Here is a 26,929-nt window from a genome sequence, read left to right as displayed (position 1 = left end):
GCTTCAGTTCTTCACTTCCATTGTGCCTTAGCAGGTAGTAGAGCCTGCTGATAAGCGCACGAGGAAGGGTTTACTTGAGCTTGTGAGCCACAGCAAATTACAGACCATACTTATATTTTTGTTCTGTTGCCTAAAGGGCAGCAATTATTTAGCTGAACTGGTATTTGAACTGCTAGGAGTCTGTAATTGCAGAAGTTCAGGCTTCTTTGTTTAAAGAAAATATGAAACCGAATCACTATTGTGTATTTCATTTATTCCCATTCTTCTGTTAATTTTCATGGTATTGGAAGGGCTTAGGCCTTTCATCTTGAGGTCTCAGATAAAGCCTTTGCCACCTGCACTGCTACTGAACGTTCCCAATCCAGGAGTTGTGGCCAGAGTTTAGATAGTTGTTTTTTGTCAATCTCATAAAAATGCATTGGAAATGTTATTTTTTTTAACTACAACAGAGCAGAGTCCTGGTGAGCTTTGAATAACCAAACGTAAATTTACAAGCAGAGTTTGAAGAGGCATGGAAAGCTGGAAGTTCAGATTTAAAGCTTGTCAAGAAACTTTGACTTGAACCCAGATAAAAATTTGTTGGTTTTTTTTTTTCTTCCAAGTTCGAAGGGAAATCTGTGCAGTTCATGATCTTTCTAGTTTTAGTTTTACCTATTACTTTAAACAATCATTCAGTTATCTGAGGAGTGGGAAAGCAAATATGTCCTACTTCAAGGGAGCGTCTGACACAGAAACTCTTGGATTAAGTCCCAGTTATTAACCTATATTTTAAGCAGTACTTTTCTCTGAAGCAAACCTGAACTGCAAGGTAGCTTTTGTCAGCAGGAGTACAGCCAAGGCTAATGAAAAGCAAACTTAAAATGAAGCTAAACTGGAGGGAAAAAAATGAACACCTGAAAACAAATAAAAGAACAAACAAAAATATTTTGTTGCTTCTTCCTCTTGAATGGGGTTTTAGAGTTGTTTGATTTTTCTTGGCTTTTCTGCACTTTGTTGCTGCAGGTGATCTTTCTGGTCATGAAGAATAAGGTGAGAGATGGGGATTTTCTTTCCAGAATGGCTATAGCCTAAACAAGTGTCCTTTGATAAGTCACGGCCTCTTTGTTACCATTTCTGAGCAGCAGCTTTTTCTCCTGAACGGCTGGCTTAGTGATTATCTTGCAGAGGTACTTGGAGGTTTAGTTTAATGTCTTTGCTCTCCAGCTACAAAGCTGTATAATGTCACACATTAGATTCTTATTTGATTAAGAACAAATTTATGCAAATGAGATTTAAGAATAACTCTCCCCAGGTATATTCCTTTAATTTTGTCTGAAGTATTAAATTACATTTGTATGGTGAACATCAATTAAAGCTTCCCAGCTCACCTGAATAAATCATTAAAGCTAACTTCCTGCTCAGGAAAACTAAAATCTTTTATAAATACAGTGTTCTGTGTTAGGAAAGTTTTCTGGAGTGTGCTGTGTGTTTCTGTACCTGGTTTTCAAAGCAAACTTAGACATGTAAGTTAGACTTCACTCAGAGTCACTGAGAAAAGATTCCTAAATCACCAGGCACTGTTGTGTTCCAGAACACGTCTCTGTCCTTACACTGCTCCTATTCCCCTTTGCAGCAGACTGGCTGGCTAATTACAGTGTGGAAAATACTTGGTCTTGATCCTCACCCACACCCTTGTTAGTACAGAGAATGGATCAGCTCATTAGCCAAGAGCACATCACGTGCCAACATCTTGATAGATTGGGCTGTTGGTCTTTGCACTTCAGTCTTCAGAGTATGGATAATCTCTCTCTTATTAAAAGTGCTCAGACTTTAATGGGAGTCTTAAATTGTGTGAGCCAGATCATCTGCTGCACTTGGTCTGTGCCAGGCTGTATAAGGAAATGCTTTTTCAAGCTGCTCCCCTTAGAGGTACAGGGCTGTGAATCGTGTTGTAGCAGCTGTGTCCCCAGTTCTGAGTAACACCTGCAATGCATATACCCAAATTGCCTGCATAAGCCCTTAATAGCAATGGTAACACCTGCTCTGACTTCTTTCAAAGGTTTCTGGATAGATCTCCTGTGCAGATCATGTATACAAGTTTAGTGATCAAACTAGTTATTTGTCTAATAACAGGTGCATAAATTTGATGCAGTTGTTGTGGATTCTCTCCTCAATCCACAAAATATAGTCATGTAGAAAATGGTTTTTAGCCTGGAGCACGAAGGATGGAGACAGAATTTTGATATTTAAACGAGATCATGATGTATATAAGATTTAGATTTCTCATATATTGAAACAGACTTATTAAATAATTACATATGAAGAGGCTTTGTGTTGATTTCAGTGTATTTCTGAGACTTGAATGCACTGGTTGTCCTTCAGGGTCAGCTGAGATGTTAGTCAAAGCAGCCAGGAAAGTCTGATTCCAACATAAATCTGACCAGGAGATGGCAGCCTTGATGCATGCAGGGAATATCAAGTAACAAACGTTTCTTCCAGAACGAACAGAGAAGAAATTACCTTCATTTAATGGGAAAATATAGTGTCTTAGCAATACCTAGGTAAATGTTAACAAAATAATACTGATTTGGCTTTTATCTCTTAGCTGGCCAATGCAAGGCAGTGAATTACAAACGTACTTAGATTTAACTCTGAATACCTGAGTCATCAGTTCAATCTGGTAATGATTTCAGACAATGATTTTGGACTTCTATACCGTTTTGTGTTGTTGTTCGGAATTATTTGCAGTATTAAAATGCTATACAGGTAATAGATGCTAATGTTGTCACTTCTGTATATTTGTTGTGTAAACTAATGACTGGAACTTACAGCTAGAGCCAAAGCTATTTTCTTAAAGCTTAAATCTCAAAATCCTTGAGCTTCTTTTTCTTCATTCCCATCCTGCCCATGCAGTATGCTGGTACATGCACAAGCTTGGGAGATGGACTGAAAACTGGAGAATCCTATTCTAAGACCTGGTGTATAGGGAAGGAGTTCATAGTCCAGTACTTATTTTTCCTCTGAACTTGATGTGTAGGACCTTGATTCTGTGTTTCTGCTCCCATCAGCACGTACGATGAGAACCTGGCCCCAAAGCTTGCTTTGAGAAATGAGCTTGGTCCTATTCCTAGAATGCTGTTGTCAGAGGCCTTAATGCAGGCTGAAGGGGGCCAGTTTTCTACCCCCCACTGTTCCTATCTACACAGATGTGTGACAGAAAGTCAATTTAATCACTGACACATCCATAAAAGCAGTAGGAATTTACCAGGAATGCCCAGAGTGTGTCAGGTTGTATTGTTCCAGTCATGTGTGGAGGCACAGGCTGTGTCTGTGTGAACATTTGGGAGTTTAAAAAGAAAATTCTCCCTTGAATCTGAGTGATTAGGGGGTGAATGGGCTCCCACTGTAGGAGGCTGTGTTGCTATTTGTTTTCAATGTCTCTGTTTCTCCTGTCCAAGATGTGTCTGTTTCTAGCCCTGCTCCTGGTAGCCTTTATGGTAGCTCTGTGAGCCCTTCCAGGAGAGTTTCTGTGCAGTCACATAACACCTGTCTTAGTTGCCAACAGCCCTGGCTGGCACCAGCACCTGCTGTTGGGCACTGACCCGAGGTGTGGGCAGCCTGTGGGTGGGGGAGAGCTGCCCTTGTGTACCTAATTATGAGCACCTGCATGATCTACTGTGAATTACAGCAGAGTGAAACTTAGTTTCCTTACTCGTATTATGCTTTTATGCTTATGGTAATGTGCAGAGCAACTTAGCTAGCAGTTGGTGCAAGTGAAAGCACACATGTGGAGATATACTGTGGAGCAGCCTTGCAATTATATCTTTCATCCTTGCTCATGCAGTGGCAATTTGCTTACAGTATTCAGGTGTCTGAAAACTTAAATAGGTATTCTCTCAGTGCAGTGTTATCATAGAGGAGCTTCAGCTAAGAAAGCAAACTGTGGCGATGTGCATTGTTTGTGTTCTTATAACTTCTTTAGAACTACCTGGAAGGCACTGAAGTGATTCAGATCTGTGTAGTAGAATAGAGGGTTTTTGTTGTATCCATCTGTCCTGATTTGTTACTTTTTTTTAGCTCGTGGCCTGAACACGTGTGAAATAAGTCTTCCTTCTGAAGACCAGTGTTGACTGACATCAAAAGACTGCTTGAATTGTTATTGATAGTAGGATACACTTGTAGAAACAAATAAGGTGGCAGGTTGTTAAGTTCAGGTGCACGCTGAAAATGTCACCCTTCAGCCTGATGTTAGCAATTGTGGCTTGTAGCTTTTCTGGTACAGAAGTGCCCTATGGAGCCAACCTGACAGCCTGGATGACATGAGCCTTTATTTCCTTTCATAACAGCACAACGCATTCGCTGTTTTTGTTCTTGTGCAGCCAGAGATTCCCTTCTAAGCTCAAATTCAAATGGGAGAAACATCAAAGTTCAATTGAAATGCAAGGCTCCCCAAGTAGTCCGGGGGAAATGGAGACATCACTTTGTAGCTACCTCTATCCTGCCAAAACTGCAGCACCCCAGATGTCAGAAAGCCACGCTGTGTTCTCTGCCTGCTCTTGGTCGACTAGATTGTTTTCATCCCCGTCTTTTTAAAGTTTTTCTCCTGCTTCCACATTTATTTATTTATTTTAAGGAATAAAAAGCTAATATAAGGACACGGGGTGTTATGAAGCATGAAGTTCTATAAATATTTATGCTGAACTATCAAAGAACTTGACAGTTCTTATTTTCCTGACATATTGGGGTCACTTGTTATTTTTGACCCTGAGAATTGAGGAGCACATGGAGTTATATCTGTTTCTAATGACTTGTGGATATTGTTGTCTGGTAAACTTCTAGGAATATAAAGGGATAACAGACTTTCTGAGTCTCTTTGTGAAACTAAAACTTTATACTGTGTTACCCACATTCAAGTTACTGTAGCACTTGTGTATCTGTACAGTCAGGCAGATGTTTCTGCAGCAGGAGTGGATTGAAGTCGGTGGCTTGGTTTGCCACTGCAGGCATGCAGATTACTGCTATGTGACCCTTGATTTTAAGGGGGTCCTTCCTTCTAGGAGCCAAATCCAGCATAGCAAGTTGCTGACCTCAGCACAGGATGGCATTGATGAAGGTGTAAGGCCTGGCAAAGGGCTGCAGTATCTCCTGTGTTTGGCCATCAATCCCAGAATCAGAGGAAGGCAACAGATCTTCCTAAAGGGCTGTGCTGGTAACCAAGTATTTTTCTAAAGATGAGGTTTGTAAGTTTTTGGCATCTCAGTATCCTCATTTCATAAAATTATGTTCACACAACCTTAACTCTAACCTGAACGCTCAAACACCATGTCTAATTTTCTCAGTAAAGCTGGGAGCTAGTTAGATTATATTATTATGCAGGAACTAGTTTTGTTATTACATCCAGCAAAATGTGCCTTCCTTGCCTAGTTAGTTGCATAGAGAAAAATGAGTCCAGTGTTTCACTTGGAATGTAACCCACTTTTTGTTTTGAGTTAAGCCTTGAAGGTGTTGTGTGCGTCTGATAACAACTGCAGAGTCTCTTACTGTTGGTCACTAGAGGGCTCAGTGGAACTGTCTAAGACATTTGGTTGTTTAATCCCAAATCTCTAGATTAGGTCTGTGAAAGTAGGGGAAAACTTCCTATGCCTGCTGAAAGACTGGATGACTTCAAAATGTGGATTTTATTGGTGACTTTCTTCATCTCAATCTGTTTCTATCTTGGAATTCAAAATCTGAAGTGTTATTTTCAAGGGTACTTACATTTTTCTGTTCATACAATTTTTCTTCAGGAAACATATAGCCCTGAGAACAAATTCATCAGCTCCTTATAAGCAGCTTATGTTCAACTCATATAATTACAGAAAACATTTCTCAGTTTCTCAGGTTTCTGTTGTGGGAACAAACTCCAGACATATCTGTGAAAGAGAGAAAGAGGTGGCAAAAGAAATTGCTGTCTGAATCTATTGTTCTTTTGCAGGTTGCATGCCTCATACGGGTTCCATCTGAAGTTGTCAAGCAAAGGGCCCAGGTTTCACCTTCTGCTGGAACCTTTCGGATTCTTTCCCACACCTTGTACCATGAGGTGAGTTCAGAGAAAAGTTTTTAAGAGGTTTCTTCAATTCTTCTCGCTGATGCTGTACATGTGCAGAAGTATTTCTTCAGTTTTACTCCAGTGAAGTGCTCTCCTGTTACTTTTCCATCGATTTGTTTGTTGGTAAAAGCAGTAGACAGTATGTGTAAGGAAAGCAAACCTTCACCTTCCCCACATGTTTGTGCGCTTCAACACATATGCATGACATGCACGTATGCTTTAAACAACTTTTTCTTTTTTGTTATATTGGGTGCCTACATAAGAGGCAAGGGGAGATTGGAGGAGGGTAGGAAGGGGGCTGAAAAGTGTCCTCAAACTCTATTTAGATATATATAAATGGTCCTTTGGGGACTTCTCCTGACTGGGACAGCAGGGTATCAAGTTTGGTTATGGTTTTGGAGGGCATCCCAAAGACACTATTTCAGAGTAGCTCCTTAGGGGAAGTGTCTAATCCTCCAGTGTTGATAACTTAAAAGAAATAATTATAATAAAAAAGAATTTAAATAAAGGATTTGGTCATCTTTTCAGTAGCTTTATACTGTTTATTTATGTAAAACCCATTCACCACTGTTTTCACTGAGTCTCAAAAGGGGCATTTTTCAAGTTGTCTTCCATAAGAAAATGGCTTCTGAAAATACATTATACAAATTTTCATGTAGAAAAAACAGGAAAAGGAAGACATAAATATGACTCTTTAATGATCCATTTGTTTTTTTTAGTTGCTTTTAAATGAAAACTGTTGCAATAGCCCTGCACAAGAGAATCTCCAGAGTTTTATTCTCTGGTCGTTGGTGGTGCTCTCCAAATTGTATTTTTTTTTCCTGTCTTTGTTGCTTACCAAAGAACTGCAAGACTTGAAAAATGCACAAGAAATTGTCCTATAGATATTAATTGTGTATGTGCTTTTCAAATGATTTTCAATTGTTGTGTGTTACCACCTGGTTAAAAATGCAAAATATTTGTCTTGGTAAAGTCAAAGGTTGTCATCTTGTGTTCATTTTGCATAGAGTACTGAAGCAGAAGAGAAGTAGTTTCAAAATATGTGTAAGATAATGGATACTGTGCTAGCTTGCACTTCTTGTTTTAACTGCAAGGTGTATTTTCTTCTCTATAACTGATTACTCTGGACAGTGCTCTTTGAAATGAACATAAAACCCACCAGCACTTGTAAATGAGACAATACAGTATACATAAATATGTTATAATCAATATAGTCAATTTGCAAGAAGCTCAGGTCTGACACTTGGTAAGGCTGCAGTACTTGCTTTGTAATTGCTAATAAATTGTGGTTTTTGGCAAACTAATTCTCTCTAACTGATGCTTTCTTTTGTTGGTTTACAGGGTATTCAAGGACTTTATCGAGGTTATAAAAGCACAGTATTAAGAGAGGTAAATACACTTGTCTTTTTTTAAAGCATTCATTCCTTTGCCTTTTTTTGTTTACTAATAATAGGTAATAGCAGTACAATTAAATTCAGTTGCTCTAACCATAATCTGTGAGTATTAGCTTATTTCATTCTAGGTGAGTTACCAGCCTCTAATTTAAATAGGATCTGATAACGTGCATTAGAAAGACCTATGATACATACATCTACCCTCCTGTTGCTTACTTCCATTGCTGCTAAATTGTTATAGGATGGAAATGTGTATGTGAATGTGATGAAAACCATAAAGTACTGGAAACTTCCTCGAATCTTGTGGTTGCATAATGTGAAGTATGAATGCCAACAATGGTGAACTGATGACATGAGGCCAGGTTTGGCACAGACAGATTTACATCTTTACCTTTAAACGTGTTTGCCAGCAGATGCCAAGAGATTTTGTCATCTCTATATAGGAGTGATTGTGCACGCTCTTTTCTCTGCTCTCCAAATGTGTGGAAGAAATGCTTTTAGTAATCCAGTCTATGGATGTGATGTGGTGTTACTCAACTCAATCAGAAGTACTTCACAGTTGGCAAAAACAAACAAACAAAAAAAGACCTGTAAATATTTTGGCATTCTTAACAGAAAACAGTTTATAAACTTAAAAGCTCTTCATAAATACACTGCCCATTGCAGGCTTAGTGTCATGCAAGTGTTTAATACCATACCTGAGCTGAAGAGACCAATTACAAAAGAAGTAGAAGGGCTCATTTGTAGGGTTTTGTTGCCATGGTTTGGGCGCACCAAATTTAATGTGTGGGCAGAGACTCTGATCCTGTTGTTGTTCACTGTGTGCCCTCATGGCTTCAGTTGTGAATTTAGCTTTTGTTGGTGCTTTCTCATGTGTCTGGAACTGTGACAACCGAGGTTTTCCCACAGGAGTCTCCATGTTGGCTGATGGCCTTTGCTCCTCTGACTTCAGATCTTAAAGTATGACATCTGCGTGACTTCTTAATAACTCTTGTTTAACGCATTGCATTACCCCTTATGATTTCCTTGAAACTTTACATTTTGGATTTATTTTTTTTTAATAAACATTTCCTAACAGTAATATTACTATAAAATATACACACTTTTCTGGGCTATTTCATATCAGCCAGCACACAGAAAGATTACTTTTGTCCATTGACTTACACCAAGGCATCCAAAATGGCTTAGAAAGTCATATCTCAGGAGGTCATCTCTGAACAAAGCAGAAGTTGCACCTTGAGTACCTGAAATAAAGAGACAAGGTGTGCTTCTTTTGAAAACATAGCAGCTGCTTCTCATAAAGTGTTCTTTACTTACAGTGCTCAGTGTGAAATTGGGAGATTTGTTCTTTTCTTATATAACTCAACTGAATAAGTCGGATTTGGGTTATTTTTTTCTTTTTTCCAGACCTTTTGGCTCTGTTACCGTTGATCACAAAGCTAACTGCGGAGACTTTTAAGCCTGCATTCAGTAGCTCTACTTTAAAAAGCCTTTCTTCATACTGAAAACCGTTCTCATACTGAAACCCTGTTGCAACGTGGCATTAGGGTGGATGTTACCTGAAATAAATAAAGAAATCCCACATTTAGTATTCCCTGGAGTGCTGAGAAATGACAGCACACCGCAGTTTATTTGAGCAGTTCTGAGTGTTTCAAAGATCAGTTATTTTTGCAGAAATGACACCTGCTTTTCTGAAATGCAGCCCCCACCACAGCTTCATCCTGTACTTATTTTCTGGCTCACTAAACCCTTGTTGTTCACTCCAATTTCATTTGAAGATGGGCAAAAAAAAGGCCAGCGAGTCATCTTGATTTCTCTGAGGAGTTCTGAATAAATGAATACATTTAGATGCCATTGAATACAGATTTTGCATACTAACAGGTAGATAAAACACATGGTTACAACTGGGTACTATTCTCCTTAAAATTTGTTTTGACATATGTCAGGGTGGTAATTAATTTGCAGATCATATTCATGGCACAGTGTGTGACCCTGCAGAGATAACTTTGTTTACTCAAAATGGCAGCACTTTGTTGGAAATTTAATGGGGTCCTCTCCATTATGTATATTCATAAAAGATCCTTCAGAACTGATTTGTGTGGAAATATTGCTTTTTGGATAAATCTGTCCCATGGAATGAGAAATAAATGATTACCAAATGAAATGTGCTTTCTTTTCAAAATGAAACAAATCGTAAGTGATGTTTTTAAAAATAAAATGAAATACAATCTTTGAATTTAACACTCTGTTAGGAACGCTGCATTTTTAGACACTAAATAGTAAAGCAATGTCCATTCAAGTAAGAACTGAGTACTGAATTTTCAGCTTGAAATAATGTAAGCCCAATGTTTAATCTTGGTATTTTTCCCCTCTATTTAAAGACACTTCTTTCTTTAGGGACAGTCTCTATTTTCAGATAAAAATCTATATTCATTATCAGACTCATCCTGGTAGCTGCGTAGCATATGTGGACTCCAGCTGAATTTTATGCTTATAGAATTCATTTGTATGTTTTGGTTCTTTAGTTAGGCAAACCACTTTGTTTAGTTCCAGTGGAGTGCGTTTTTGGTTAGGAGGAATTCAGTGCATGATTCAAAGAAATAGAAGCAGCTGTGAGTATTGATGCTTTGAAAATATTGAGCTTCTTGCACTGTTAAAATTATTGAGCCTTAAGAAAAGTTTAATTTTTGCATCAGGGTAAGGTTTTGCACATTACATAAAGCAGGTCTCAGTGCCTGGACAAAGATCTGTTTGCCAGTTGCTTGGAAATGGGTCTGTTTGTTTATGAAGGGAATGCAATCTTGAAATCTCTTCCTTTTTTTTCCATAGTGTTTGTAGATCTTTTCAAGGCAGCCTTATTCTAGTTAATTTGTGTTAGCTGTTGTGTTGCTTCTCCTGTGGTGTCACAGTTGTTTCCCCATTTGATTTTTGATTTTTATTCATTTATGTCACTTCCTTCTCATCAGACAACTTTCTGTGCAGACAGATAGTAGAAAGGATAAGAGATAACTGAATATGTAGTGCTATTTGGAATTACCTTTGTTTGAGTTAACCTCTGTGGAGAACAAAGCATGAGTACATGCTTGGAAGTTTTCTCTGTGAATTTTTCACATACTGTGAACTACCAGCCCTAAAATCTAAATGGGATCAAGGTATGGAGAATCATTCTCTTTGCAGTAGTAGCCTTTAAGATGCACCCATCCTCTATGAGGAGTGTTTTAGTGACAAAGCGTAATATGCCAGTATGGTTATTAAGTGCCTGACTAAGACTTTGAATAAATGGTTGAAATTGGAGGCTGTGAAAAGATGTGGAATTTTCATGATGTCATTTCCAAAGCAAATCAAAGTGAAAATTGTCCTTTCCTGTGGACAAAGTGTGCCTGCATGCGCTGGTGTGGAAACTGAATCATGCTACCAAGAGCAGGCAATGAACAGGTAAACAAAGGTATTAGTGTTTTCTGCAAGTTGGTTTGTAAAATCTTCTGCCATCTTATAACAAGACAGGAGTAGACTGTAAATGCATGTAAATCCTCTAGAATTTCTTAATGTGAATGTATTTCTGCTGCTGAGATCTTATATAAGCAAATGGAGCCAGATTTTTAATTCCTGCATAATTCATTTTATTAACTATGACCAAGTAGAACATCTGTTAAAATTCCATAATGTTCAGTTCATGGGAAAAAGACAGAAACCATGAGTTCCCTTTGGAGTTTTTCCATTTCCATTAATGTTACAGGACTCTAGCAGATGTCTTAAAGGATGTTATTATGAATGAGAAGACAACACAAGAGAAAATGAAGTGCCTTGTCCAGTTTCCCCATGTGCAGTCGCTTGTTGGGCAGTGAATTACTTGACTCTTTATATATCTGTATGTTGAGCTTTGTGCAAGCAGTGTCACAGTGAAACAGTGTCTCTTCTGCTGTGAGGTGCTGTAAAAGTGTTTGGGAGAACTGAGTGGGTCTTTTACGTGACTTTAATTTCTCACATCCAAAACCAGGGCAGATGGGCTGAGCCCTAGCCCAGAGGTAGACTGGGAAGGAATTAAAATGAATACTAAATTATTTCTTTAAAGACAGAGGAGATGGAGGGTTGGATCTTTATAATTCGTGGATGAATTGAAAGGAGGAACTTGCTGAAAAATTACTGACAAACAACAAAAAAATTTTACTACCTGGGAGAAAGTGAGAGGTATCTGAAACAGCTGGAAGCAAAATGAGCTTTAATGATGCACCTGCCGCATTTTCTGATGTTTCAAGTTTTGATGAACAAAAGATGCTGAGGAGGTTACATAGAAAAATATGGAACCCAGCTGAGGTGTATTTAAACACTGTTGACCAAGCCAGGGAGGGAGTCTCTGAAGACTGAGCTCAATAGAGAACAGTCTGCAAACACTGAGCCTAGTTTGTTTATCCACTAGAGGTAGTACTGTATGCTTTTCTTTTGTTAGGACATCTTTGTATAAATATCCTGTTCTCTTAGCTGTTAAGTTGTTGGGTTTCTTTTTCTTTTTTAAAGTTGATTTCTGTTGCTGTAGGACAAAAGGAAGGGTTGTTAAGGCTTCCTTGCACAACTGGATCTTTGATCTTCTATCATTCTCTGTATTACAGAGCAGATGTCGATAGAAATAGGCAAACAGGACATTATCTTAATACAATATTTAGAAAAATAAACATCCTCTCTAATGAAATGCGTGCAGTATCTGCCTTCTATTACCTTCTGGAAAACTGGGCTAGCCTTATTTTATTCTGTGGTTCTAGAGAGGTTAGATTTAACCAGCAATTTGCCAGATAGGATCTGTAAGACTGGGTTTTTGACTTCTGCTGGGCAAACAGCATTTCTTAGGCTTCACTGTTTCCATACAAAACAGCAGCAATGTTGTGGAAGGGGTGGAAGCTATAAAAACTAATTAAGTAGCTAGTCCTTACCTTGTGGGAAACCATGCATAAGTTATGTGAGGTGATTAATAGGAGGAGAGTTGGGGGGTGGGGGGGAAACAAAAACCAAAACCCTCTGCTTCCCTTCAGCTCTTTATCTCTCTGGTTTTTGTTTTGCAGAGTATATCACTAGAGTTGTATCACATACCTAGTAGAACACTTGTATCTTTCTAGATAGCTGTATTCAAAGAGTTGTCATTTTGGAAGGTAAAGAAGGATTGAAAGGGATTATTGTGTGTAAGAGCAGGAGACAGTTCCATGCTCTGGTGTAAGGGCTCATGACCTGGAGCCCCGGTGAAAGTAAAGAAGAATCAATTCTCCTACTTTTGTGGGCTGTTCTACATATTCATTACTTTCTCCCAATATGTGCAAGAGCAGTACTTGAAAATGAAAATGGAAATCTAAAAACATACTTATAAAATACTTCTGCAGACTGCAAAATAAACACACTTTTTGTGATTTACTAGTTTTGGGAACTAGGTTATGTGACTTGCCTGAAAGATAAAATAAACTTTCCAGGATGAGCAGAGATGGAGAGTAAATTCCGTATTGTAAGGTATAGGGGAGAGAGTTGTTTGTTTGTCAGCTATATGCAGCGATCTGGGATTTTTCCCCTTGGATGCCCTCTTTTCCTCAGGCTAGTTGCAACATCCGTATTCACTTCTTCTAAGGCCGAGTGCAGCCAACCTTGCTGCCATTGATTTACCAATATTGCTTACAACTGTAGGGTCTCTCAGACATCAGTGATCATCTTCAGACAAAAAGACTTTCATATCTTTGGAGTGCATTTGGAAACTTACAGCCTTCCGTGTGGGGTCTACGAACAGACAAAACGTTTCTGAAAACTACGTGCACTAAAAATGGCTTGTGTGATTTGATAATACAGATTCTTTTCAAATTAAAGTGTATGCAAGTGGAGTCTTGCAGAAAGCATATTTTACTTCATGCTTGAAGTGGAGGTACTGTTTCCAAGCCTTCTCAAGGCGGCTTACTGAAGCTTTTTTGCAAACAACTTTTTCTGCAGCATTCATGATGCACAAATGCATTTTGTGGCTTAGAAGTGATGTGGTCAGCAAGAAAAGTTTGAGAGAACACCAAAATTTGTTCTGATTTTCTTCATGCTGTAAGTTTTTTATTGTTGTCATTTATTCATTGGTTCTTAAGGAATCTTAAGAACTGTATTTATTTATTTATTTTTAATTGGTAGTGCTTTTTTTTCTTACGTTTGGCACTGGTTTGAAGAACACAGTCCACACGCTATCTGTAGGGGAGAATGTTAATATGAATTTCCCTGCTTTATTTCCTCACCTTAATAAATTCATCAGTGATAAAGGATTGGGAGGTGGTTACAAATCCCTTATGAAGGAGAACACATGGAAAGAAACCCTTTCCCTGACATGAATGGGTGACTGTAGCAGGAGGGAGGACAGGCAACAGAAGATTCCTCATAGTATAAAAAGAAAAAAGAGGAGAAAAGGCTTAAAGAGGTAAAAGTAGTTAGGTAGCAAATAGAACTGACTGTAAGAAGTATTAAAAAGAGAATGCTATCTGGTAGTGTTACTGAACATTGAAGCTTTCCAAGGCAAATAAAGTATATTAAAAGAATAACTCTATCTTCAGTTATTATAGCCTGATAATATGACACTGGAGTCATGTCATATCTGGTAGGTTGGGTAGCTGTGCCTACTTCTGTAGACTTGTGACTGCTTAAAGGCAAAAAGAAAGAACCAAACAAAAACATGTGGCGATTTTGGCCGAGTGGTTGACTTTGATTCTACAGCTCCATTCCACTATGGGCAACTGTATTTTGTCTGTCTCAGTTCTTTCTGCAGTTTGCAGTGAGAAACAAGATTTCCTGTTTTACCAAGTTGTGCTGCAATCCTGCAGATGGCTGAAGAGTTGCCAGGCTCTATCTGGTGAAGACCGCATTTCATTTGTGGGTGAAGCAATTTGTGTTTGTCTGTACTGAAGCAGGTTGTTATCTAAGCATAAAAAAAGATAGGAGTGTGTGTGGTATATCTGTTTATATAAAATCTGTACAAAGATGTGCATGCATATACATGTAAAATATGATATTGTTTTTAATAGTACCTTGTAAAGGGTCTTGTACTCTGTGAGGCAAATAGTCATGTAGGCACATAGGATTGGTCTGGAACAAGAAGCAGTTTAGCAATATGGTGCTGGCTTTCAAGGGTGAAATTCTTGCCTGAATTAGACCAAAAAAAAAAAACCAAACACACACACACACAAAAAACTTTCATAGTGAGAAATTTCCTTGCAGAATTATCAAAGGCAACAGAGATAATGATTTCTCATCTGTAGGTACAGCAACAGAATTGGAGCGATGTAGCTAAAGTAAGTATAAAGAGAAAGGAGATGAAGATCTGTGCTGCTGCTGCTGCTGAAACCATGCTTCATTTAACCACAAACAATTCCACCAAAACCTGGTGCATTGCTAGATTTTATATCTATATGTATATATATACATGTGTAATATGCATATGCACATGTGTATTTGTATACTTGCTCTGCTGTTACATGATGTGTATGTAACATGTATGTATACATGTTATGCTGAGAAGCACAAAACTGGGAAGTTAAAACAAAAACACGAGTATTAGAGGTGAAGGTGGGAGAGAAAAAAAGAGGGAGCTTATAAAAAAAGGACTTGCAACAGAGCTTATGTAGTTTATCACAGTCCAGATAATGTTGGGGAATACTGGCTGGAGAGCTGTTTGGGTCAACTGGCTACAAGGATAATTCTTTGCGGTAGTTAACACAGAGACCAGCTTGTTGTCTGGAAGGAAACTGGTCTTGATTTCAGTCTTGTGAGTGTAGGACAGGTGACTCCTGAAAAACATAAATGCTGAAAGTCATACTTAGCTACAGAGCATATCAAGGGCCAAGTTTAGCTGGGTTTAGCTAACTGAATACAGCAAACAGCTTTTTTTTTAAGGGAAATCTTGAGAGTGCGCAAGCAGTCAGTCTTTATAATAAACATTTTGTCTGGCTGATGGCAAAGAAGTTAATTTTGGGCATGGGAACTTTGGCTTCTATTTAAAATAAATAAAACCGGAGCACAGTGACCTTTCTTCTGTTCCTTTCTGGGCCTGTTGACTTCAGCGCTACAAGCAGCTGTACACTAGAGGGCACACAGCACCTGTGTTTGCGGCAGTACTTGCAGTAAGGGATCCAAGCTTGGGATGGTCTGAGGGTCCTGGAACTGGCTTTGCTTTAAACCTGCCTCTCAACCTGGCTGCAAAGAAAAGGTGAAATTAGTAATGCTATTCATTTTCTTTGACTGTGGGGAGTAGTCCCCTTGAATTTCCTGGGACTAACTCGGCTAGTTGGAATTGTGCAGATGCACAAGAGGAGAATGGCATGTGTTGGTGGGACTTGAGAGATGTAAGGACCCACCTTACGTGTGAGTTTAGTTCAGTGTTGTGGATGGGATGCTTCCATTCAGGGATCTCTGATTTTGAAGAGCAGCTTGGCTATGGTCACCCTGCTAGAAGAGAGGATTGTTTGCATGGACTGGAGAACTGGAGTTGTAATGGGAGAGCATGCAGTCACTTCATATGTAGCTGGAAGTGCTTGTGGGGGATGGAACGGGAGGGACAGATGGTAGCATGACTTTCATTATTTTTATAGAAATGTAGGCAAAGCAGACCCACTGCGTATACTGCAAATGGAAATAGCGTTATTAAACCAGGCTCTTATCTCGCTTTTATTTTTCTGTTAATTTTATAGAAGCTAATAAAGTATAAGCTCTGCAAATTTTCTTTTTATGCAAGTTGAGTAAGTGAAAACTGTATTCTTGCTTTTCAAAGCCAGCAGCAGGCCTGGCTACAATAAAGTAGATCTTGGCCTGATTGTTTTGGCTTCACACTGCAGATACAGCAACTGTCAGGTCACTGCCAAATCTGGCTGTCTCAGGCTTCAATCTTCTCAAGCTGAAGATTGCTGGTGATGCATGTGAGTGAATTTCTGTCATGAGTAAATGTAGGCCTGTGAGTGCTCTCTCAAACAAAAAAAGAAAAGAGAAATATAACCTAGGGTAGTATCTCTGTGTTCTGAGGGAGTAACAGCCAGTGTGTTGTACTCTGTGTTTGCATTTGACATCATACTGTCTCTAAACTTTAAAAGAGAAGAGCTGATAAAGAAGTATCCACATGTATCTGAATAAGTAATAAGCTCATAACTGTGTGGGAGGTTATCTCCTCTATTTTTGCTATTGCTGATACAAAATCCTGAAGTGCAAGAAAGTATTTCAGGAGTCTTATTAAATGAAGCACTTAACTGAATCTTGTCTTCCTAAATTTAATGTACCAAATGCCAATTAAAGCAAAATTTGGCCCACTATAGTTTTGCCACTGGCTACATACCTCACAAGTTTGGGGTGGATATTTTTCCTCCTTTTTCTCAAACTCTCTCAGCATTTTGCCTTCTGGCCTGTGCAGCTGTGCTGCTTGTATACTTTCTATTTCTGGAAATGACCCATGCAGTTAGGTCAGTTTGTTTTAGCCTTGCTCCTTGTTGCTGAAGTAGAATAGCACATTTCCCCTAACTGCATAAAAGTCAGGGTAGACAATCTTGATAACTATGATTAATGGGCTTCTCTGCTTTGCTGTGCAGCTGAAGGCTTCCGGAGAGTGTGTCGACTGGGTTACAGCTCCCCAAACCAACTTTTACATAGAAATTATTGCTCAGATTTGATTATACTTTTACAGTTATTTTTATTTGCAGCTTTTGCTATAGGGAAGTCTTTGCACTAGGAATGTGGTGTAATGGAGTTTAGAGAGGTAATACTGGCAGGAAAAGCATGTCTTGTTGTTACCTGGTGGTCTGTGTATTGCATTTTCTGTGGCTGAATTTTGCTCTGGGGTTAGCATGCTGTTCTAAAACCTCGCCCTGATCAGCCATGCTAGGAGCTATGGTGGTACTATGGTGGTAGGTGGTAGTGAGTGCTGGTCAGCTTCCATTGTAGTTGGTTCAGTGCAGTGGGTATGTTTGTAGATTACAATTGTGTTTAGTTCCGGTAAGGTGGCCTTATTTTTATCAAGTTCTATCAGTACCATATTTATCCTTCATGTTGTCATTTTTGTTGGAGGGAAAAGCAAAGGAAATGTCATATTATCCTGATGAAAAAGGATGTCCAGAGACTCCAGCAGCTGCATAACTGCTTCTTCAGAGTTAACATTAAGGAATATAGGGAAGGTGGAGGGGGAACACTGATGTAAGTGATAATAAAAAGAAGGTGCTGAGAAACATTCAGCGTGCACCTTTGTTCATTTGCTTATTACTGAGAGTACTTCGCAAATTGTCCTTGAAAATCAGAGGCTCAGCTTGCATCCTGCATGTGGGAAAAGCTGGCTGCAGCACAGGCTGAATCCATCCAAGCTTTCTTGGAGGCTGCTCTGCAATTGTAATTGCAGGCCTCCTGAAAGGAGCACATCAGCCTTCCCAATAATTGAATACAAGTCTTAATAGCAAATAATCCTCTTGAAGTTGTGTTTTCTTCCCCCTGCTGCAATCAAAGGAGAGCTTTGTTAAGGCATTAACTAACAAATTAGCTGCTAAATACTGGTAATAACCTATTTCCTATAGATTGCTTTTTAATTATACCCTAAGCTGTGTGATTCCTGAAATCACTTCTTTGGCAAACCAGTATTTGTGGATGTTTCAGAACACTGTAACTAATTGGCAAAAAAACTCACTTCTAAAAGTTATTGTTGGTATCAGAACACACTTTGCTGGTACATTCCTGTCTCCAGAAGAAACATGTTCTTAGTGGTTTGGGGGTTTTTTTTTGGTCCATTATTAGTAATTTAATTTAAACATATTGTGCCATGGTGTGAAATTCTTGTTTTAATTTTACTTCCATGTACCCTAATTAGATTTTAGATAATATAGATTTCTTCCATTTAACTGTTAAACAAAACTTTCTCTGCAAGAGAGAAGGAATGAACCGTTTTATTTTTATGTGCAACGGTAAATCCAAGCTGTATTTGTTCTGCTAATCTGTGTCTCAGCAATCACTTAGAAAGCTAAATGAACTTTGGATTAGGATGGGAGGAGCATTTATTTATTTATTTATTTATTTATTTATTTATGGTATGTTCGTTGCTTTTCCTCCCCAGATTTCAATAAAGGCTGTTCTTCTTCCAATATATCACTCTGCTTCCCTTCAAACCTGACTCTTCTATAAAGGAGCACAGCCATCAGAACTGGCAAGCGTTAAGCTTGATAATTAGTTCAATATAGTGACCAATTCTGTGAATTACGAGTTCAAAGCAACATATGGACATGGATGAAATCAGATTTTGGCATTTCTCACTTAGATTGTTTCAGGACACTGCTGGAGCTTCTTTGATCTGTAAATAACAACTGCAGTTCAGTGCCTTGCTTAAAATACTTCAAACGCATTCATGACTTCTGCTTTTAGATATAGACCTCGCTTCTTGTTATAGTCCTGAATCAGATTAATATGGCTATTCATGTTTTCAGATTTCATAGAGAAAGCTCTCAAAGACAGCTCTTTCCTTCATGTTTTGAGAGAAGCAGCAAACGTTTCTCTGCCTTAATCTGTGTTCCAGACCAGATCAACAGATGCTTTATGAAATGAAAAGCAACCACCTCCTGTATTGCAGCTCCTTTACAGTCTGGTGGCAATTGGTGTCTTCCTTTTACTCTTGCAGTAACATTAAGAAAAAGAAGAAAAGTGAAATGAAGGTTTATTTTCAGTGCACCATTCAGTTACCTATGTCGTGACTCCATTCCCTCCTGTAGCTTGCATGTTGCAGCTGCTCCCCAGTTCTCGACTCTGCAATGCTTTCAGCACAGTATGCCATAGATAGACAGTAGTTGGAGACAACCAGCCAGGCTCTTTGTTGCTCTCTAAAGATATACACAGGTGCTGACCTGGTTCAATAAGCAGCCCTGCCTTTCAGTGGTTAGTTAAATGCACCGCTTCTGGGCTTATCAGTCAGCTATGAAAGGGCTGTATGATTTCTTGGTAACAAAGGAATGTGGGAATTATCGATACTTGGTGTTTTACCAGCAGCTTTCCAGCTGGGTAACTCCATTGCCTCTAATTTAGCTCCCACTGTTTTGCTTAGAAAAGTTCAGCATTCAGCTGGAGTGCAGTGGATTTCTTTTTCTGCTGCAGTTAGCTGTGTGATTACCCGAATTCTACACAAACGATAAAGAGTTGTTTTCATTGTGCTTTGGGGTCTACTTAAATCAAGCTCTTGTCCTATACAAATCTTAAACTACAAATTTGTACCCTGTGAAAATTCACTGCATCCCCCTCCCTCCCCATAAGCTTGAAACTGAGCAGAAAGACAAGCCTTGTTTCTGAGGAGCCCCATCCCTTTTCTGTTTATAGTCCCTTGATGAGATGCCAGATACCTCTCTCTCGGTGGAGCATTTATTTTCATGGGCAGCAGATGAGAACACCCAAGGAGGAAAGTCAGACTTGCCTGACAGGATCAGACCCATGTTCTGTCCAGTATCTTGTCTCTCCTTGGGGCCAGATGGAAAATCCTCAGGGAAGTCAGGAGTAGGAAAAGTGCCCTGCTGAGTTTCAGACTTGCATCTGGCAGCTATTAAAAGGCAAACGTTCACTCTCTCTTCGAGTGAGTCCTTGTTACTACAAGCACCTCCAACAAAAATGACTGTACAAGTAGTTACTACAAATCCCAAACTTTTACGTTAGTCTTCTTAAATGGATGCAGCTGGCTCAGAGATTTCTTGCACCAGTAATTGATTTCTGAGGGGCAACTTAAGTTTATTTTTGGGAAAATGAATGATCCTTCCTATTTACTCCCTATTTATGTTTCCCTTCAGGTTTCTCCTCCCAGATGCCCTTATTTATTTCTATATCTTCCCTTGCAAGGCATCCTACTGCACAGATCCCCACAAAAGCTCAAGTATGTATCAGTTATAGTCATGTGGCAGGGGGCTACTCAGAGTGCCTGCTTGGCAATCCCTCACCTTTGTTGCAAAGTCCTTTGAAATCTGCAGTTCATGATCTGAAAGGTAATGACCAGGAGAAGAGCTGACAAAGCTGTGGGCAGAGAACACGTTTCAGGAAGATGTCTCACCATGAAGATTCTTGGCAGCTTCAGGACAACTTCATCTCCGTCCTGCTGTGTTGGCAGTGTTTCCGTGTTGTGGGGAAAAAAGGAAAGCTCTGCACGTCCAAAGAACCCTGAGGTCTGTAGATAGTGTGATACAAGAGAAAGGCCTGGCTGGAGCTATCACAAAAAGGAAAATAGCAGAAGAGACCAAGGGGATGAAACTTGTGGGATTAAATCAGGCAGTACTTGTTCTGTAGGTTAGTATCTGAAGCTTCTGAGGTTTGTTATATTCTAGTGAATGTTATTCCTCTTCCAAACATCTATAATATTTCAATCAAATTTGTGTTCCCCCAGGTTATATTATGCATTTTTTTTAGTTATTTAGTTTTCCTATTTAGCCTTTTTGGTCCTCTGAAATGGTCATATTGCTTGTGTGCTCACACTTGATGTCAAGGTAACCAGTAGGAATTCAGTACTGGTTTCACCAAGGCTCTTTATTTTTTTTTTTTTTTTTTCTACATTTGTTTAAAGTCTGGGTATGTGTTTATACTTTTCATGTTGAATTTTACATAGTTAGGAGATGCTTATTCTGAACACGTGGTGGTACTAGCAGTTATTTACAGAACATGTGGTTACTGCAAGAATAAAATTAGAAACTAAGCATAGGAATCTGTGTGGCAGATTAGGCACTGCTGGCCTCAACTGTCATTGACTGGAAGAAGAATAAAGCTTCTGATGCTTCTACAGACCTGCTACAGCATTCCCTTCCTTGATATTATGGTATCCATCATACACCATAGAGAGATCAGTGTCTTCCTGGATGAGCGCTGTCTGTGTGATTTTTTGGATGTAATTTTGTCTTCTCACTGTGCTTTTTACAATCCACATCTCTCAGACTGATGTGACTATGTAAAATACAAGTTGCTTTTAAAAAGCAAGGGGTGCGTACCTCTAATAACCGTGGAAACAAAAAGGGTCTGAGAAGCAAACTAGATTCTATGGTGAAGTTTCAAGCGCCATCCAGCGAAAGAGCTGTGATATATTTCCTTTCATTCTTGTATTTTTAGAACCCGTTTCATGCTGGCTGATGTTGATTGAGGATTTTAGGAGGGCACTTGATTAAAGCAGTGTAATTTGTGCTATCTGAGAAGCTGATGAACTTCAGTGGCTTGTGCACATGGTGCCTGAGAGCACGCTTACCCTGCCTAGATGTTCCAGATATGTGGGAGAGAAAATGAGAGAAAAGCAGCAAGAATTTGAGTAAGGAAGAAATACTTAGAAATAGATGTTTGAGACTGGTAAATAGAGGGAATTCTGCTTGAGATGCTGCATGTTCAAAATGTTGAAAGGCAAGATGCAGCAAATCTTTTTACTTTAATATTTTTACTTTAACGTGAGTCAATATGTTGCACAGATCCATGAGACAGGTGAACATACATTGTGCAGTCCAGCATCTTAACCTCTGACTGACCCCAGCAATGGTACAGCATTACAAATGCATCCTACAGGGAAAGATGAACAAATTTCTTAAGCCATTGGATGCAAACAAAGCTCTTGGAATTACTTGAGAATACCTCCCTGCTCCTTTGCTCCATCACCTCTTGTGCCCTGAGATGTATTTATTGTGGCCAGCACTAGGAAAATTCAGTCTGCCTATTGGTGTTTTGTGCTGAAAGTGACTAAAATTACCTTTCCTTTTCCAGTGCTGTCAAACTTACATTTAGTTTTGTGTCCTTTTAGAGATTTCCAGACCACCGTGTGTGATGGCTCTCAGCTCAGCATGCAGATATCTGTGATTTGACAAAGTAACCCCTTTTCTTAATTCACATCAGCATAAGGGAGCATGAAGAAGGGAATGAAAGCATGGTTTTCTTGACAGTCCTAAGCACCTGCAACAGCAGTTTAGGAATTAAGTTATTCAGGCCACAGGGATCCTGTGTATTACCAGGCGACCTAAAAAGAACACGTGTTCTCAGCTGTGATTTCATCTTCATGCCTTCCCCAAAGCTAACAGACATTCAGAGCCACCGCTAACAGAGAGGAAGGAGCTTAGAACTTCCAGAAACAAATAAGGCTGCTGAAGTGTTCAAATACTGATTGAGCTCTTAAACTTTTCCATATATGATTTCAAAATGTGTCCTTTGTGTTTTAAGAGAAGTATTCCCATCACCAGATTTGTGTTCTTTAAGCTGCCCCGTGTCTTTAGTTAACATAGAGAAATAGTAGCAATGAGTAGAGCTTGGGTAGTATTGCTAGGAGGAAACCAGCTCAAGTATCTGATATGAATTTGTTGCCACCTCCTTAACACAAACCCTGTCCTGCATGCTTATGCTTTTGGAAATTCATGGAGCTGAGGTACGGATGCACACTCAGGGCTGCCATTCTGCTCTTCCCTTACTCAGCAAGGTGTGTAGTTGTGGCTGCAGGAAGGAGATTGCTTTCAATGTTCAGAGGTTATTTTTTTAATTTTGCTGTATGTTGAGAAAACTCTGTGAATATGCGAAATCCAGTGTTTTCTCTTAGAGGTGCACTGGAGAAGGGTTAATACTGTTGCCACCTGGAAGTCTGGTGCCAAGACTGTGCCTGTATCTATGGACCCCTTAAGTGACTCATCAGCTACCAACCTTCTAAAGTTGTGTGCAACAGGTTGATATTAGGGAGGTATTTTTAGAGCTTTCCCCCTGTTCCTTTCCTTCTAAATGGTGTTTCCCTGCGTGTTTTTAGCATGTAATGACATGCAGAGCCCTGGCTCCTGTTGTCACGCTTAGCTGTGGTGATGCTATAGAAATGTACTAATTCATGGAGTGACTTATTGAGGTTAACGTTTGATCTCTCAGTCCACCATGAAATGTTCATCTTGAAGCGGTATGGCCTTCGACTGCTTGAAATACTCATTTTTTCCTGTGAGATGCTAACATGGAGACTAATTTACTGTATTGTATATATAGATAATTCCTTTTTCCTCTCTGAGGACAAATGTGACCTTGATTAAATTGTTTCTATTTTTAATCAACTTTAAGGTTCCTGGAACTTCTGAAATTCTCAGCAGCTGTTCCTCAGATGTCTGCTGGCCTGCCAGTCTCGCACATTTCCCCATCTCCTTGGCAGGACTAAGGACTCCAAACAAATCTTAAACAGCCCATAATCCCATTTTTTGACTCAGGTGCTGCCCTGAGTTTGGAAAAGGGCACATCGAATGGTTTATCTAGAGAGGGGATGTATGTTAAAGAGCACTTCAGCTTTGATAGTTGCACAGTAATTGCTGATCACTGGATCTTTCTGCTTCCAGTCATTTTTTAACCAATGAGGTTCCTTGGAGGGTAGAACATGGGCAAAATCTCTCAGGCTCCTGCTTTACTCTGTAATCCAGCACCACAAACCAGCAATCCTTGGAATTTAAGCAGCTTTGCCATTTATTTACACAGGTTTGCCGTGACTTTGTTTGCTTTTCTGTTTCATTTGTTGTTCCCCTTCTGCCCTCGTTATTTTGGATGGTTCTGTTTTCTTTAGGGAAGTCTGAGTGAGTGCACACATGCAGACTTCCCAGCACATTCATCCAGTTCTATCTAAATATGGTGTAGTACTTGTAATACTGAATTACTACAAGCAGCAGAAATATGCTTTTCTAAAAATGAACCATAGTCAGATGTCCTGGCCATTCAGTAGGTTATTTATTATATCTTGTTTTGTTGCTTACTGGTATGTCAGTGAAATAAATTAATGTTTTAAATAAATTAAATTTGTCGGAATCAGATTATGAGGATTTGGAGGAGGTGGAAACCTTAGTATCAATTAAGTGCTATTATCCAAGTGATCAGTTAAAATCTTACCACCCAGGCACTGTGTAGTTGGAGCCAGTGGAAGGCCAAACCCAACGATGATGATGAAATTTGAACCAGCAGCACAATATGGTATTAAGAATTGACAAAAGCTTTGAATTTTACTGTCATATCCAAATACTGTCATTTATCACATCTCAGGTATTCATTGAAAATATATACGAGCTACAGTCCAAATACCTGTGGAAATTAAGAGATTGAAGATGTATTATGGGAACTCCTGCAGCCCCTCAGGGTTAAAAAGGAAGAATACTTTTTGGTACGGAATGTCCTTATACTTCATCAGCACAGATGTCCTTTCAGTGATTGTTATGGATGATCTGCTAGCAACAAAATCATGATGCAGGTCTGAGCTACCACTCTCTCCTTTTCCTGGTAGATATAAGACCACTTAATTGAAGATTTAGTTATGGAATTTTCTCTCAGCAAACAGAATTCCATAGTTTATTATACTGAAATTCCTGAAATAGCAAGGAAAAATAGAACATTAAAAAAGGATCAGGCAACTTAAAGCAAAGATAATTGAATTGCATGCAGTTGTATACGCATTGAGTTGTAATGGCCTGTTGTAAATCAGACTTATAAATCGAACAGATTTGCTGAAGTGGAGTTTTACTGTTGTTGGGTTATTTTCATAATTGCACCCATAGCAGTTAAGTGTTATAATTGCTTGAATGGCCTTAGGAATCTTTTTTTCTTGTGTTTGGTCCTTGCTCCTTTTGTTTTAGGCTTTAGCACTGCTAGTCAGGTTCTATATAGGCCTATCAATGTTATTCCTGCCATTGGTGCTGTTATTTGTGACTGGAAGCACTACTATTTAAGTCAGTCAGAGGTGTTTCTGTAATTACATTTATATTGCAGCTTAACAACAGTTCAGAAGAGTGTAAAGCTCCCAGTGTGCTTTAGTTCTATTTGAAAATGGATACCCAGGCTGCAGTTTGGATCAGAGACAGTAAAATTGGATAGCATTTTGTGACCATAAAGCTTTTCTGTTCAATCGCATCTGAATATCCCGCATTACTGAAACTGGAAGATTTTTCTGTACAAACATGTTTTGAAATATTTTATTACATTGAAGAAAAAATCATGATAAAATAGAACTGTCAGCCTTTTCTGTGTAGCAGCTACGCTGCTCTCCAGGTTCCTGTTAACTTCAGTATGAAGTGCTTGAATGGGATGTTTGCAAGATCAGAGTACTTCTAGGCATGTAGATGGAAGATATCCTGGGTTTCTTTACTTGATGAAGCATGTTGAGTGAACAGGAAATTACTAGTACCCTTTCTCTTCTTGTATTTTTCCATAGCATCAGTAGCTATAAGAAGTTTGCTGCCTAACAAGTTGTCCTTCAACAGTAAAGAAAGGACCAAAAACATTTTGCAGGTTCTGAAAACTGAAGTACCATAAATGTGGGTACAGTCCAGGAGATAAAGCTTGAATGAGCTTTCTGGTCAAGCAAACAAGAGTACCTTGGGATGAAAGAAAGCAGAATTTAGCAATGCTCACTTTTTAGCAGGATTCTTAACCAATATATCCTTTACTGGCTGTGCTTACGCTGACACAAAAAACCTTTTGATTAACAGTGCCTATAAAGAGCAGATGGTATCTTCTGCATGTGTTTTAATATGAGAAGGTATTGAGTACAGATTGAGACCATGCATATTTTAGATCAGATGTGTCTGTAAACTCCATTTCAGTGTTACCTGGGCTTTGAAGAACTTATGACATTTAATATGTCTACAGACATCCCATAAATTCTTAGCAACCCCACCTGCCTCCCTGTGCTAAGTTCCTGCTGTTACAAGTGGAGCTTTGATGGATATTTAGATTGCACCATAATGTTCTTTCCTTCTAAGATATGGTTTTTCCTCACAGAGAAGGATTGTGTTATGGCCGTGGCTAAGCAATGTTGCAAGTGAAATGGAAAGGAGTAGTTCTTCCTACAGCAGTGGATACGCTTTCCTGAAACCCCAAAAGCTTGGCCAAAAATGTTTAGTATATACTTAGAGTTCTTTATACTGACACTGTCTCTTTCCCCAGTTTTGAAATGATTGCAATAATCATCACCTTGATAGATACTATTCTGTTTCTTACATGCCTGTTAATCTTGTGACCTTACAGCCACCACCTTCCTCTACCTTTTCTGCCATCCGTTCTAAGTATCAGGAGTCTCACTTATAAGAACCTGGCAGGGCTTTCTTTGTTTTCCTTTTCAGGAATCACCTAATAATTATGAGATGAAGTTTTGCATACATAGCTGTCTGAAACTACAGATCCTTTTTCTGAGGGGGAATACTTGCTATCCTTATACCTCAATACCAATCCAACTATGTAGTGCTCCATTAATAGGAGCCAGGCAGAAACATCAGTGGGAGGCTGCAGTCTGAGATTTTCATTATTGCTTTTCTGTGTTGTTGCCATGCTTGTAAAGTCACAAGTTATCCAGTGTTTTTATGAGAAGTGCATGCTGTTTATCTGACCAGAAAGCTTATATAGCTTAGATTTTTATCATCTTCCTTGTTTGTCTTCAGAATTGACCTCTTTGTGAAGATTTCCAGTAGACAACCATTTGATCAGAGCTGGCTTTGAATCATCAAATCATTGAGGTTGGAAAAGA

The 26,929-nt window shown here is 39.1% G+C and overlaps 1 protein-coding gene across 30 annotated transcripts in view; it reads left to right on the top strand.

Moving 5' to 3' along the window:
• SLC25A26 (solute carrier family 25 member 26) overlaps positions 1–26,929 on the top strand; it is an 86,497-nt gene that overhangs the window by 13,143 nt on the left and 46,425 nt on the right. For 24 of the 30 annotated variants that reach the window (XR_014934583.1, XR_014934576.1, XR_014934579.1 and 21 more), the window contains 2 exons: positions 5,954–6,058; positions 7,409–7,456. Coding sequence is in view for 19 of the 30 variants with exons in the window: in XM_085516256.1 (XP_085372382.1) it covers positions 5,954–6,058; positions 7,409–7,456 (153 nt within the window). In the remaining 11 variants the exon portion in view is untranslated. Of the gene's footprint in view, positions 1–5,953; positions 6,059–7,408; positions 7,457–8,868; positions 9,626–14,717; positions 14,843–15,518; positions 15,646–26,843; positions 26,865–26,929 lie in introns of those variants that run through there. The other 6 variants (XR_014934577.1, XM_085516251.1, XM_015875197.3 and 3 more) reach the window with 5 other exon arrangements.

The sequence above is a fragment of the Coturnix japonica genome, chromosome 15 (genome assembly GCF_054131305.1).
Source record: "Coturnix japonica strain WE chromosome 15, WE-NBRP24, whole genome shotgun sequence".
In the NCBI taxonomy this organism is placed as follows: domain Eukaryota; kingdom Metazoa; phylum Chordata; class Aves; order Galliformes; family Phasianidae; genus Coturnix; species Coturnix japonica.
This window is presented reverse-complemented; position numbering and strand designations above follow the sequence as displayed.